Genomic DNA, 15,400 nt, shown 5'->3' with positions numbered 1-15,400 from the left:
CTTTTTCATGTTCTAGCTCTCCCAGTTTCTGCTCATTTCTACCTGATTCATATCCACCTGTCCAGTCCGTATTCATGAGACGTTACACATTCCGGTATATATTTATGAGATGTGTGTCTCAGCAGAACCAGAACCAGCTGCTATTGCTCAGTGCAAGTCCAGCTGATCAGAATTAGGACTGGAATTGTAAGGAAGACCTCTTGGAAATTGGGAATTTTGCAGGGGGTGTCTAAAAAGGAAAATGCAATTACGTTTATAATGGGGTGTCACAGAGGGCAAGTCTGGATTAAACATCCCAGTGTTTCTGGGAAGCTGCAGCAGCATGGTGGTGTAGGCCTGGGCTTAGAGGTACAGCAATGATTTCATGAGCTTTTAAAGTCTTCTCTGATCCCTTCATGCTTTTAGCTTGCATAGAGTGCAAGAAAGAATCAAACAGTTTGTACTCTCCTGAAGCTAATGCCTCAAGGAGAAGTTAATACAAGACTGACATCAAAGGGAATAATTTTAAATTAAATCATTAGACATTTGAGGAGATGGAGAACAAAACAGGTACTAAATCCAGTCATTCTTGTATTTAGAATGAGAATAAAAAGCCTTTGAAGTTGATGTCAAATACTAGTGTGTTTATAGCACGCTTACTATGAGACACCAAGATGTCTCATATCCCAGATGTTTCATACAAATTCCCTCTCCCTTTTCTCCCGTTGTAATTTGGGTAGTTTTCAACTCTGGGATGGAAAGAGCTTGAAGGGAAGGCCATAATTCCCCTCCTAATCTTTTATCAAGTCCGTGTTTTGAGGTTGGGAATTGGGAGAAGCATCCATCTAATTGAAGTAAAAGCACCACAGCATTGTTGCTTTGTTTTGCTAGTCATGGGCATGAAAACCAGTCTCATCCAGTGTCAGCAGTGGAGGGATAGTGTTTGTCTTGTACCAGTGGCTGTGGTTTCATATAATAAAGAAGCCATCTTGATCTAAAAGGCTGAGCATGAATCCGGAGCACAGGCACTTGGGAATATTGGCCTGTGCTCCAATGTGTAAAGTGGAGGAATCACCTCCAGTGGATTAGCTGATACTTGTACCTGTGAAATGTGCAGTTGCTAATTATGGGATGTCTCCTTGCTGAAGGTGTCCCTTCTGAACAAAAAGGAAGGCATTCAATTTTTCCTGCATAGGAAAGTTTTCTGTATGAGCTGTGTTGCAGCTCATGACACCCATTGTATTGAGTATTGTGCCTTAGGATGAGGGAGTGCAAGTGGGCAGCTGTGGAGAGGGGAGGTGATCAGCTGGTGATGGGGCAGTAAAATTTTATCTAAATATTGCTGTGTTTACTCTTCACCTTCTGTCAGAAGCCATGCAGGGGCTGCTTACAATGCAGACATAAATAATGGGATCTTTCAGTGACCTCTCAACCAGGCTGCAGGTTTTCAGAAGCCCGGTTGAGTTGCAGATTGTCTCACTTTCTCCAGTCATTTCCTATGTTTCTATTTTCCTTATGTGTCTCTGAGATCACATCTGATTTGGAGAATGAAAAATGACACAAAGTCGTTATAAATAAGTCAGGCCCCAGCTCCTGGAGACAGCTGTATTCTGTTTGTGGATTTGGGGGAAGCATTGAGATTTTGTGGCTGGTTTCTTGTTCTTTTCTTGCTGCCAGATTTTGTCTCTGTCATTGTTTAGAAGCTGCATCCTACAGGATTAGGTGAGATTTTTCACTGGTGAAACAGGGAATGTCTGAACTAAGCTTGCAGGGAAAGAGAAACCAGAAACCATGGCTCTTCTCCTTAAATGTTCTGGTCATGGTTCTGGGGCTGCAGTATGTGAATGTTTGATGTTTATTAATATCCTTATTGTTTTTGAGCAAATGCTCTGGGTTTATTTCATGAAAACAGTAGGGATGAAAACAGTAGATGCTTCTGCATCCTTGGAGTTTGGTATCTGTTTTTTTTTTTTTAGAACTGCAAAACCTCTGAAACAAAGGAAGCAGTCCTGGGGTTGCAGCCACAAATTGTCATATTTTCATTGATCTCTGTGGAACAAGGCGAGCTTGCTCTTTTCTTCAGTGTGATGCTGTGAAGAGATAAAACTGCCTTGCGATCTGAGGTTTTTGGAAGTCACTGTTTTATCTTTGTGATGAGCAGCAGAGCTTTTTGAGAACAAAAGCAACACCTTCAAGCTCATTGAAAAAAATGGCAGGTTGTAGACTATCAAAGGCTGGTGAACAAGGCTCCCTGTGGCAGAGCAAGTTGGGGGAGTGGGGTGGCTGGAGGCAGTGGCATACTTAGCTGAACTCTCAACACTTAGCTTGACTCCTAGGAGCTACACCTTCAAAAGTGTGTATTTCAAACTTATTTCAGAGCCACGTCTTCGTTTGGAAGTGAATGTAGATCAGCCAGACCTCTGATTAGCTTTGAAGTTCTCTTTTTCTCCTGAAATCTTTGGCTCCTCCGAAGTTTAGGGATGACATTGAAATACACAAGATGTTGAAACACAGTATCATTTATCTTCAGGTTACTTTAAAAGTCACTGAGTTGTGACCTCTAGAGATTATCTAATCCATCTCACTGTGCTCAAACAGGGTCAGCTGGAACAACTTGCCCAGTTCTCTGCAGCTGAGTTTTTTATATCTCTCCAGATGGAGACTTTACAGCTTCTCTGGACAACCTGTTCTAGTGCTTGACACTTGCAGTAAACATTAAAAGTTATTCTTGTTTTCAGATTAATTTTTATGTGTCTTTTTTTAAAATCTGTGCTTATTGTCTCTTAGGACTTTTTTTTTTAAGTTTTTCATAATGGAATACTGAACTTGCTAAATTTTCTATTACTTGTAGATTTTTATGCTTAAAATATCTGATGACCTGAAAAAGCATGCAAAAGCTGAAATGAACCATAGTTTATTTTTCACTGCCTATATAATATGTAAGCTGTGATATCTCCGAATTAATATTGTTTCAGTTGTGATATTTTTGAAGATTGAATAACAAATCTTAAGAGAATATTGCATTGCCCTTTTTTTTTATTAGTGTTTGTCTTCTTCCAGTGGAAACAAATTCATTTCCCCATGAAAAGAAAATAACACTGTTTTTAAAGTTTTTTTCTGAAAGTCAGTGGGGCTGACACAGAAAAGATTCCTCCATTTTCTCATCAGGTTTGAAATTGAATTTTGAAGGCAATGCTGTGTGAAGGTTCAAACTATAAATGATAGAGATTCTTCTCTTCCTCCTCTCTGTTCGTCTTGGTAGGAAAGTGAAAGTCCATGTTTTGAAAAGAGGGAAAATAAGTCAGGTGCTGTGCTTTTTATTTAAACACGAATGGTCTGACTTGTTGTTCATTGCTACAGGCATCAAGAGAGGCAAAGGACTCTGCAGAAAAGACCCATTTCTTCAATGTGCCTGCCTTCCTGACAGTTTCTGGCCAGCTCCATTTGGAAGTAATGGCAGGGTGAGCAAAATTAGTTGTTTTCATCTTTGTCTGTGGGGTGTTCCCAACTGGTCATTTCGGTATCCATTAGTTATCTGCCATGGTTATCTGCCAGAAATGGACTGAGTGGTAGTAGCTGGATGATGGGTGGTGAGAGACCAGCCTAGACAGAGGGCTGGAGCACTTCTTGTATGGATACAGGCTGAGAGAGCTGGGATTTTTCAGCCTGGAGAAGAGGATGCCCCAGGGAAACCTTAGAGCCCCTTCCAGTACTTAAGGGGCTACAAGAGAACTGAGGAGGGGATTTGGACAAGGGCATGGAGTGACAGGGCAAGGGGGGATAGCTTCAGATTGAAAGAGAAAAGGTTTAAATTAGATATTAGGAATAAATTATTTACTTGAGAGTGGTAAGGCATGGACACAGGTTTACCAGAGAAGCTGTGGATACCCCATCCCTGCATGTGTTCAAGGCCAGGTTGGATGGGGCTCTGAGCAACCTGCAGTAGTGGAAGGTGTCCTTGTCCATGGCCAGGGAGTTAGAACAACATTGCCTTTGGGGTCACTTCCAAAACCATTCAATGATTCTATGCTCTGGAGGGTCTTACAGCATCTAGAGAGTTAAAGCTGTGCAATGTATCAGTGCAGTGTTTTTGCATCTAGAAGAGCTTCATTTATTTTTGAAGACTGAAGGGATTCAATACCACTTGAGCTGCAGGCCTCAAAAACTCAGTGTACTTAAAGAAAATAAAAATAAAGGGGCAGGTTCCCAGAACAGCTATGCTCCATTATGAATAAACACTTCTAAATTTAGATGGCCCTGGATTGATTCAAAATGCCTGTAAGAACAACACACTACTGTTAAATAGGAACATGAAGCTGTAATGTACTGCATACTGAAGAGCATTGATTTTTTTATGTATCCATCCTTAGAGAGCAAGGTCCATCTGAGTGATATCAATGGAAAAAGTATTTACCAGACAGGTAATCTGCCGGGTTTAGCTTTCTGCTCTTTCTTAGAGCAGGCTCTCTATTATTTAAGGGGTACAGTCTGATGTAATAGAGTGATCATTAGAAGTTGATCATTAGAATCCTTGTTCTTTCTTTGGACTTATTTGAATTGTAGAATTACGTCTTTCAGTAGAGGTCACAATGAGTGACAGTCAGTTAAGTCTAACACATATAAACTCATGTTATCCCATCTTCCAGGAACCAAAATCTCTCCCCCTTCAGTTAAACAAACCTCTTCCTCATTAACTTTCCCCAGCTAATACCTGAGATGACGCCAGTGTTTGGTTGCCAAGTGACCTGTGCTTTGGCCACAGCAGACAGGGCACCACTTGAGAAACAGCCTGTCTATCAAGAATGTCTAGCTTGAATATTTCAGCATATTGCAGACATTGAGCTGGTCTGAGAAGAGACACTGTCAGGGAGAACAAACCAGGCAGAGAAGAGATTTCTGAAAAAATTTATATGTTTTGATTTGTATGCAAAAATTGCCCTTTGAGCAATTTCACTGCAGCTGTTTATCAGAAGCCAATTAAACTGTGCAACAGTGATTACATAAAAAAAGACTCTAGCACTGATTCTCAACATTGCGTATGAGGCATGGACAGCAAATACTATTAGAAATACAGGTCAGAACTCCCAGATTAAAAGGCCAGTCTTTAAAGTTCACATTTTCCAAAGCCAGGATTTTATCCCTCCCATTTTTAGAAGGTTTCCACTCCACTGATCATTCAAAAGTGTTTTTAAAGTCACCATAAGTTCATGATGAACTCCCTTGGTGTGCGGCAAACAACTGCAGTGCTACCTGCCTGAGATCTGGTCTCTGACAGGCTCTATCAGCAGTCCAGCTGGCCAGCAGTGATTTGGCTGAAGTACCATGTCTGAGGAAAATCCACATTGCAACTGCTCAGAAAAATGTGCCTTCAAATAAGGATTGTTGTGCTGATTTCATATCAGCTACTCAATGTACTAATTTAGTTAATTTATTGGGAAGATTCAGTGTAGATGAAGACCAAACCCATTATGAAAGAGAGCTCTTTCTTTGACATGCTTTACACTTTCACCCTTAGTCTTAGATTAGTAAAAAGTGAGTCTTCCACCTCCAAAATGGAAATATTCTGGTCTTCCCAATAAACAAATCAAATAAAACAGCAAAGATTTATCTGTTTTGGATTTGATTCCATGAAATTTACTCGTTGTTTTAGCCGGACTAAATTCTTCATGTCTATAAAATTATGTAGTCTTCAAAAATTACCTTTAGCTTAAATATAATGTTGAGTGTTGCTGTCTTAAGGCTTTCAAGAACACTTTGTTCCTGAGAATTTGTGGGCGGAGACTGAGATAGAAATGCTGAGGAGAACCTTCCTCATCCAGACCATATTCTCTTGTGGCTTGCAGGACTTGGGAGAGAGACAGATCCTGCAGAAGTCCATTAGAAAGCAGAGGTGGAGCAGGATAGGTATGAGAGGCAGGTAGGAATTTGTCCTTGGTGGGAGTGTTTGTAGAAGGGGAACAGAAGGTCAAGTAGGCAGTCATGTAAAGCTGTGGTTAGCTTTTAGCTTTGTAGAGCTCATGAGCAACTTCCAAGCTGTGCTTGGAAAAGGCTGGAAAGGGAGGTACGGATAAGACTTACCGGATGAGTCCGGAATCACATCTCTGTCTTTACAGAGTTCATCTGCAGACCACAGGGTGTCACCTGAATGCCCGTGCTTGTGTGTTGCCCAGGGCTTAGTTTCATGGCAGGCTTGCTTGGGATGCTGTACCTGATCACAAGAGAGAACAGTGAGCCATTTATAGTTGGTGAGATTTTTTTCTTTGAGAAAAAGTGGGAAGAGAGATGTTCCTGTGTTTATTGACAGTCTGCTGTGCTGTGTGTGCTTGTTATTGAAGGCAAGGTCAGGGGAGTTCATCTTGTCTCTCAGTGTGATACAAATGGCCTGCTTGGCACAACTTCTCATTTCATTGTGCCTCAGCAGTGACGGCATCTAGGTTGTCTGCTCAGTGTGTCTGAATCATTGTCAGCTGCTGTAAATCTATGGGCTTTTTAAGGTCTCCAGAAAAGTCTTTATTCAGTAGTACAGCTCTCCCCTCCAGTCTCCTCAGTCTCTGATGAGTCAGTAACCAGTGTGTGTGGTAGAAGTGTAGGGCTGTTTGTGTCCTGATATCTGGTTTTAAGTGTCATTGGTTTGCTGTGAAGTCCATGTGGTATTTCCTTGCCCCCCAATCCTCTGGTGAGGACAAAGGCCCCTTTGGGGACCTGAACTGGGCCGGAGGGTCTGTGACAGCTGAAGATGATTCAGAGGCATACTGGAGACAGCCACAGCCAACTGAAGTACAAGATCGCTGGATGCAGTTACTTCTTTTTTTTTTTTCCTTCTCCTTTTCCACAGGCTGTACCTTCTCCTCTCTTTTCCGCCCTTCTTTTTAATAGTTTAACATCAGTGTTTTTCCCTTGTGCCACATTTCATCCCAGGCACTGTCTGTTCTGCCTTTTGCATCATGAGCTTAAATAAAATTGGATTTCCTAAAACTTCTGGGAGGCATCCCCTCGCTAAATGGCAGCATAAGTTATCTTGTCATTCCTTGCCCTCCTTTGCTCTGTATCTTTTCTCTCTTATCAGGCCTTCACTATGTTTCTCCTCTCTTGTTCATCTCACATTCTCTTGAAGTTCCCTGCAAATGGGTAAAAGCTGAGGGGCAACCTAATAGAAGCCTGTTAGGACCTGCAAGGACCAAAGACAGGCCCGCTCTTTGCAGTGGTGAATGACAGGAGGACAAGAGGTAATGGGGATAACTGGAAAAAAGTGAAGTTCTCAGTGGACATAGAGGGGAAAATAATGGAGAAATCAGTCAAGCATTGGAAAAGATTTATGAGAGAAACTGTGCTCTTCATCAGAGATGTAGCTAGGCGGAGCCTTGAGCTGGTCTGGCCTTCTTGCTGACCTGGCTTTGAACAGAAGACTGGACCAATGACCTCCTGACGTCCCTTCCAGCCCAAGTAATGTTCTTCTTCTAAGGTTTTTATTGCTTTTGTTCTCACTGTCCTTTCCACCTATTTCAGGCACGGTACCATCTTGGTGAATTATCTCTCTAGCTCAATTTCAGTTCAACATCCCCAAAACTTGTGTTTTCCTGCTAACTTAAAATCTCAGCCTTTCATTCTGGCTTCTGCCTGCTAATAACTACTTATCAAACTTGGTTTAGATGCAGCATAATTAATCCCCCTCTCCTCAAGCACATCCCCTTGACTGCTAAACCATCATGTATTCTGCTGCTCTTCTGCCTCATCCAGATATTCTCTGCAATCCTCCAACTGCTTTTGGAGGTTGCAGAGAGGGTATAAGAAGTATTTCAGTCATCCAGACTGTTTTGGCTGTGTCTGCCCGAGTTTGTAGAGAGCTGAACTCAGTGAATTTCCTGTTGTTTGCAGGAAGTACTAAAATCACACTGATTTCACTTTTAAAATGACAGTACTTCAGTGTTTTTCAAAGCATGGAGGATGGAGAATGAGACCTGTCATTTTGATGTTCAAGAGAACACTGCAGAGTTCAAAAGAGATGTGTTTGGCACTGCCTTCCATAAAAGAGGCTTCATTCTCAGCAGTCTGGCAACACACGCTCTTAAAATTTGATTCCAAAATGACTTGCTAATGATGAAACAGATTGCATTGTCCTTAAACAAATATTTGCTCTACACTGTACAATTTTAAATTCTTCTGAATGCAGCTGCAGGAATGATGTCCAGTTGTGTAACATTCCTGTTGCTAAGAAGTAACAAAAATAAGTGTAATTATTTATCTTGGATGTCTGAAAAAAATTTCTGACATCTCTCGCACAACATTTGTTTGAGTCTGAGTCATAATGCAGACTCTTATAATTAGTGCACTAACTTCCATTAATTAGGGTGACACTTAATTGGATCTATAAAAAGCAACCATGACATGTCTGGTTTTAATCAATTACTGCATACTTCAGTCTGGTTCATGACTGCTGCAGTGATTGTTAATGACTGCGTATTACTGGGAGGCCAAATACATGAACTCTGTAGATAGAACAGAGTTGCTTGGCTAGTTGGAGATTTACAGTCCACATGGATATTCTGTTGGTCCTTTTTTCCTCTCCACCTTTTTGGGAGGGCAAGTGGGTCATCTGCTTACAAGCATGGTGAGTGTGTGCTGAGGATAGCTGCAGTTCAGCCCTTATTCTGGGATCCTTACATGGAGGGCTGAATGCAATCCCAGCGTTCTTAGACTATGTGCTCTTTGTGTTATATCCTTGCTGTAAAAATCAAGTGCAGGTAATGCTCCTCTGGTGATGCGTGTCCTCAGCTGAAATTCTTGGTCCTCATCTTACAAGTAAGCTAAGTTGAACCAGTATGTTTCTGTCTTGAATCCAGTGCGTAGTCCCTTTTCCTTCTTTGGATACCTCGTCATCCCTATTCTAGTCAGTGCTAGTCAGTGTCTGGGCAATGCTGTGAGGGCTGCAGGGGTTTAAGAAGCTGTGGCTTTGTGAGTGGCAGTAGGGCTGTCACAACCCTCTACCCACATGTTCCTGTGCCATAATAGCCACACTCATGGTGACTTCTGCAAACTTATTTTTGCTTCGTGACTGAGGCAAGCAAGAAGCCTGTGGGCAGCTCAGCTGGCCGTTAGTGGCAAAACAACGCTGTGGCAAACTTGATGGCTTATGAGAGCATGAACCTTCCTTGTGTCCAGGCTGCTGCTTCTGCTTCTCAAGGAGTCTCTATGCCTCGGGAAGTGGCTCCAGGATGAGATGTGAAGTCAGGCAGCTTCATCTCTATTTGGTCCCAAAGCTTTCCTTAAAATAGATGCACAAATCCATCAGCACATGCCCTGAAATTCTTCGATTTGCTGTCGTTGTACTAAAGTAGAATAGAATATAGTTATATGTTGTAGTCAGCTGAAACATGTTGCATTTTATATGGATTTTAGTAATTTTTTTGATAAAGTTGATTACTTTGTTTAGTTACTGTAGAATTTGAGGCTTTGCAGGTTTTAGATAGTTAGACCCAAACTTTGGTATGTGGCCTGAACCATGACTCCCTTTGTTCAGTTATTCACCCACTGATGCTTTTTCGTGTTGTGATTGATATTTGCAGAGTTCATAAAAACAATGTTCATCTGAAAAATGAAAAAAAACCTAAAATTAAATATCCTCTTCCTGGCTGTTTTAATGCAGTTTCTAAAGAGCATGGGGTTTTCCCCCTTTGAAAGGAAAAAGATGTAACCCAGTTGTTTCCCCTGATATGTTGGTAGTATATTTTAATGCCTTACAGTAGGAGTCAATAGGATGATTAAGTTTGAAAAAATCTTAGCTACCTGTTTTATTTAAATCTTTGAAGCATTTTGTATTGCTCCTTTGTAGAATATCTCTTTGCTAAAGCATGGGAAATGATTATCTGAATAAATCCTCAACTACTCTGGTGGCTTTCATCAACCCAGCAGTTTTCATTGAATTTTCATTGCTAATTGGTTGTTTTACTGACTTTAATTAGAAACAATAATATCAAAACTAGGACAAAATAAGACTCCACTGATGATTAAGTATGACACTGTTGCATAAAAGGGTGGAGGACCCAGGCTGATGAGGTCTTTGAATCTGGAGCAGACGACTTATATGGCTCTGAGTAACTCTTACCTCCTTTGTCTCAGTTTCCCCCTATTCTCCTGCCATCTGTAGAGTAACAATCCAGTGTCTAGCTCTGCTGTGAGGTTTAATAAACAAATTTCTGGGTGCTTTGCCAGATTAGGATATATGGGTTACTTTGTTGTCAATTACTCAAGTGTGCCTGGATCATATTCAAGCAGAGGGCGATGACCTGGGAAGGATCCTTGTCCCATCTTCTGTTTTGTGCTGCTGCAGCCGGAGCAGAGGCTGTGGCAAGGGGAGAGCAGGTCCTGGAGCGTGGCAGGAGGGCGCTGTGTGCAGGTGACCTCGCAGGCATCGTGGATCCCTGCCCTTTGGAGGTTGCAGCAAGAGAAGCTGCTGTATTGCTTCAGTCTGACTGGCTGCAGGGGGAAGTTGGCACTTCCCAGTCCCTGTCTGGGAACTTAGACAGCTTTCTTTTTTTTTTTTTTTTTTTTTTTTAATTTATGTATTTATTTTTGGCTGCTAACAAAAGGAAGTCCCATCTCGTCGCAGCATGAGCCAAAACCTCAGCACTCAGCACACCAGCTCTGCTGCCCAGCAAAATAATGAGTCTCACATACTGCTGAAAATGTCCTTGTCAAGATGCAGCTTTTCTCATCTGCATGTCCCCAGAGGGCAAGCAGAAATGGCCTAGGAGGAGTCTTCCAAAACTTATTTTTCTGGATAAAATTGAGTCCCTTCTGCTGCCTTTTCAACAGAAATGTTCATTGTCATTGGGTAGAATCCAAACCACCAGATAATAGTAATGGGAGTATTATTTTTACACTGAGGTTAAAACCCACATATTCTGTCCAACTCTGGCAGGTGTTTTTTAACATGGTGTACCCAGCTCAAGGATTTAAAATACTCTGCCTCTTCTCCACACTGCTGGGCATCTGTACCTTGTTATCATCATTAGGAGCTCTGGGCTTCCAGCTTCTCCAAAAACTAGACCCAGGAAACATTGGGCTGATATTTTGAATGGTTGTCTGTGTGTGTGTGGTTTTGTGCACAGGCCAGAACATCTTTCAACATACAAATTTCAGCATCTCTGAGCAATTCGATTTGTGTTCAGGTCAAGCACTGCAGCCAGCTGGTGCGTCCTGGCAGCTGAGCAAAGTCGCCTGCTTATTTCAGTGGAGTAGGCAGGTCCTCCATGCTCAAAATTAATATAGTCATGCCAGAACAGAGTGGAATTAAATCAGGTGGCTCACTTTATTAACTTCTTCCCTTCCTAAGAGAAAGGACAATGGGTAGATAAAGCTAAACTCCTGGGCTTTTGGGTCATCTTGCTGCTGACATCATGTGTTGTTTTGTATTTGGGATACAAGTTACTGTTTTTAGATTTTCTTTCAATCTAGATTGTAGTGTGTCTATGGCAGGGAGGGGTTGGTGGTTTATGGAGCGGGGGAGCACACTGTGTTGAAGGGTTACATCTTGTGTTCATGGAGCATGGCCAGAGATGACATTTGGCACAAGTCACTGTTCAGATTAGCTCGTCCCTGCAGATCTTGCCAGAGTAATCAATATATTTGTGTTTATATACGCATATGTTGTATTTTGGGGTGACAGGGAGGGCGCTCTGAAAATTAATTGTTTCCCCTCTGCCATGTTGGTATTTTTATGGCTTACAATAGAAATCACTGGGGTGATGAAGTTTTGAAAAACATCTTTGCTCCCTGTGCATGCTGGTGTGGTTTACTGCTTAGCCCTGAGTCACAGGAACCAGCTTCTGCCTCCAGCTGTGTCACTACTGTGTGGTGTGACCTTGGCACTGGTTGTAAGCTGACTGTGCAGGGATTGCATCTTCTTGATTAATAGCCTTGTTCAGAGTTATATGCCCATGGTTCAACAGCACAAATAAGTCTTTATTACCTCGGTAGCAGCATGGAGTCCTGGCTCAGAAAAGGAGCACAATCCATTCCTGGCTTGGGAACCATCAGCACAATTAATTCTATTTGGATTGCACCATAAAAGTTGCCAGTAAGGCAGAGACGCTGAGGCCTACAAACATTGCGTGAGTTTAATTAAAAGAATGATTTGAAGCAGCTTTGGGTACGGATACTTATTACTTCTCTATTGGTTCTTCTCACTTCCTCTGTAATGAAATGTCAATGAACTCAAACAAAATGAGCTTTCATTCTGTGTGGCAGAAAGCTCCCAAAGGTGGCTGCTTCTGGAGACTGTTTTAGTGGTGTGTGAAATAAAGGTGAAAGGGGGGAAGTTTCTCCCTTCCTGGCTGTTCATAGGGTGGAGAGCTCAAGTGTGGTCTGTCGACAGTGAGCCTCCACCATCCGTGCAGAGGATGACTGTGCCCCAGCAGCACTTCCAGGTACTGCTTCCATGTCCCAAGGGACTCCCGGCAGCTAAAAGTGGCTGATCCCTTCACTGTACTGCGGTGAGCAAGCTCAGCGTTTTGCAGGATGGGGCCCTGGCTTTTGATGCATTTCAGTGTGTTGGAAGGAGTGCTGTGGGTATTCTCTTGGCCTCTGCATTAAGCTCTCAAATTTTCCCAGAGAACTGGGCAGAGTGAAATACAGTCACAGAAAGGGAGCAATTAATTAAGCGGCTCTGTGCCTTCTTGTGGTGTCGACCCTGGCAGTGCCTGTGAACTGCATAAATGCACTCGGGCTTGCTGTCCAGAGCTCTGATCTGGGCAAAGCTGACTGCAAAAGGACTCGTTTCAAAGCCTCTCTTGTATTCTTTGGTAGCACGTACAAGGACAGTGTTACAGACATTACTGCTCTGCCTGTAATGGCTAAGAAAAAAGGCTCAACAGATTAGTGGGCTTTTTTTTTCCCCTCTCCTGTGTGTATGCTTTTGTTAGAGATGAGGAATTAGCACTACTGATTTTTTTTTTTTAAAGACTCTTGAGTGCCCACAACCCGAACTGACCTAGGCACTTCTGGAAACTTAGACAGAATTTTCAAGTTATTTTTAAATGCAGGAAGTCTTGCAGAGGTCTGGGAATGTTAAATGATTGATTATTTGCATCATAGAGCATAGAAGTCACAGCCCTGCACTGAGGCTCCATTGTGCTAGGTGCTAGAACTGGGTTTGCTCTCAGTACCATGAAATCAGAGCAGAGTCAGCTCACATCCCTCTTTTCTGATATATCTGTACATGCTCACTGTGATGCAACAGTGTATCAAATAATAGATATGTTTTTTATAGCAGATGAAGTACAAATAAGGGCTTGATTTGTGTAGTGGGCATTTGCTTAATATCTTGAATGACAAGGCACAGTAAACAGTATATAAATGGCTGGATGGAGAAAAATTGTTCACACACGGAGCTGTTAACAGTGGCTATATGTTTTTAGCTGTGTTTCTCTGTTACATCCAGGCCTCTGGTCAGTGCTACGTTGCTGTTACCATTTACTGCGCTCCTTTGATTGCTTTGCCAGCGTGACATCTGGCTAGTTTCCCTTTGCCAGGGTCCCAGGATCCTGGCAAAGTTCTCACAGTTGCCTGTGTCTGTCTTTTCCCTTTAGAGTTAGCCTGAGAAATTAATGATTCTTCCCCTCCCCGCAGATGGGGGTTTATTTGATGGGGAGGGGGGCTAGGGGGTGAGTGTTGTTTTTCCCTTTTCTCAAGGGTCGGACAAATTCAGCCCCACACCTGTGATGTTAGGTTCTACAGGGTATCACAAATCCCTCACTGTCACCTTGGGATAGTGCATAGAGTTGCAGTGCTAATGGTTTGTTTTGTACCCATAGGTGGTTCTTTGTGTACAAGTGCCTAGAGCTGAGGGAAGACAGAAATTGGTTCCTGTGGGAGTTGTTGTGCACTTGCATTCCTCAGAAGCTGTCTTGTGCACAGAGAGGCTTTATTCCTGCAGGACAAAATTGATCCCTGACTATGAAGTGTTTCACCATGGCTGACATCTTGGACCAATAAGAGTCTAGGGGATTTTTTTGTTTTCTTTTTTTTTTTTATTATTGCTTTTAGGTATCTTGCAGTCAGCAGACCCCTTGAAAGATGAGTAAGTAGTCATCATGTTTGGGCTGCGGATCAGTAGGAAGTAAGAGCAGTTCAAAGTGCTCTTAATAGCCTGCATTGCTGGAGACTGTCTTGCCACAGTAACCTACAGTAACTGAAGTGTCAGTGCCCGTGTGTGGACAGCTGCTGAGAAATGTCTCTCCCTGAAGCCAGGCTGTTGCTCTGTGGTTGAAAGGATCTCGTGCTCGCCAGCAAGTGTCACACTTTGGTTTTCAGTGTTACTTTGAGGCCTTCATGTCAGCGAGACATTACAGACCTGCGCATCAGATTGAGCAGACCTGAATGAGTACTTCAGCAATTGTAAGCTTTTCACAATATTTTCATCTTGTGTCTGATCCTGGCTCAGTCAGACACTGAGCTTGTGTCTAAACTCATGAATTTAGGAAAAAATCTTTCTTTAACTGAAGGGCCTCAAATTGAAACATTTTAGCAAAAGCCTGTGACGTGGAGGGGGCAGGTAGAGCAAGAATCTGCCTCTAACTCCTGTTTCCCCCTGCAGGCCAACCTCCACAACCTGGTAAAAAAAAGCTTTTGACCAGTTCTGCCTTAAACATAAAATGATTTTGACTTCCTGACTCACTGTTTCGTATTTGTTGTTTGTATTGCTATAGCAGTTGCGGCTTTTAAGCTTTGGATCCAAGACCTTGTTGTGCCAGGTGCTGTTAGGAGCATGGGAATAAAAACAAACCAAAAAGGCCATGTGAGGAAAACCATGAATTTCTGTTGTAACCCAAGACAGCAGGTGGCTACAGATGGGGGATTACAAGGAACTCATGATATAACAGTGAATGACCTGTGCAGTGAGTAATAGTCTTAGTACATCACTTATCTAAACATTGCTGAGGTTTTGTAGATGCTACAGCAAAGGGCAGTTTGAAGGAGGATGAAGTGACAGAAGTTTACAGTAACATCTCAGCAAGTGAGAAAGGCAACAGAGGGAAAAGTAACATGCTGAAAATGGTGCTTGAAGGAAGATGTTTGCTGTAAAATCTAGTTAGTTGGTTGTAGATACTGTGGTTATATATGAGAGTGCAGGTACAAGAGCAAAGCGGAGACAGAAAGTATGTTTTTTGGTGGAGGGCAAACAGAGCCATGGGGAAAAGAGACCTCCAGGCAGGCTATGTATTCAGAGTCTTGACCTGCAGCTTTCTTCTGGTGTGTTTGCTACTAGCAACTCAAGGAAAAAGAAGGTGCTCTTTCTTTGGATCATAACCTCAAACCAACATGTGACATGGGGGAACAGATGAGTGAAGCAGAATGTGTGTGTTCCTTTATTTGAAACGCAGATGTCTCCATAAGGGGCAGAGGAAAAAATGCTGTTTTTTGT

At 42.4% G+C, this 15,400-nt stretch overlaps 1 protein-coding gene across 3 annotated transcripts in view; it reads left to right on the top strand.

The window, feature by feature from the left end:
* Window positions 1–15,400, top strand: part of NARS2 (asparaginyl-tRNA synthetase 2, mitochondrial) — a 49,593-nt gene that overhangs the window by 12,179 nt on the left and 22,014 nt on the right. For 2 of the 3 annotated variants that reach the window (XM_062514105.1, XM_062514098.1), the window contains exon 6: window positions 3,340–3,440. In XM_062514105.1, the coding sequence (XP_062370089.1) occupies window positions 3,340–3,440 (101 nt within the window). The remainder of the gene's footprint in view (window positions 1–3,339; window positions 3,441–15,400) is intronic. The other variant, XM_062514112.1, reaches the window with a different exon arrangement.

This window comes from Cinclus cinclus, chromosome 2 (genome assembly GCF_963662255.1).
Source record: "Cinclus cinclus chromosome 2, bCinCin1.1, whole genome shotgun sequence".
NCBI classification, from domain to species: domain Eukaryota; kingdom Metazoa; phylum Chordata; class Aves; order Passeriformes; family Cinclidae; genus Cinclus; species Cinclus cinclus.
The sequence above is the reverse complement of the archived record's forward strand: the minus strand, read 5'-3'. Positions and strand labels throughout refer to the sequence as shown.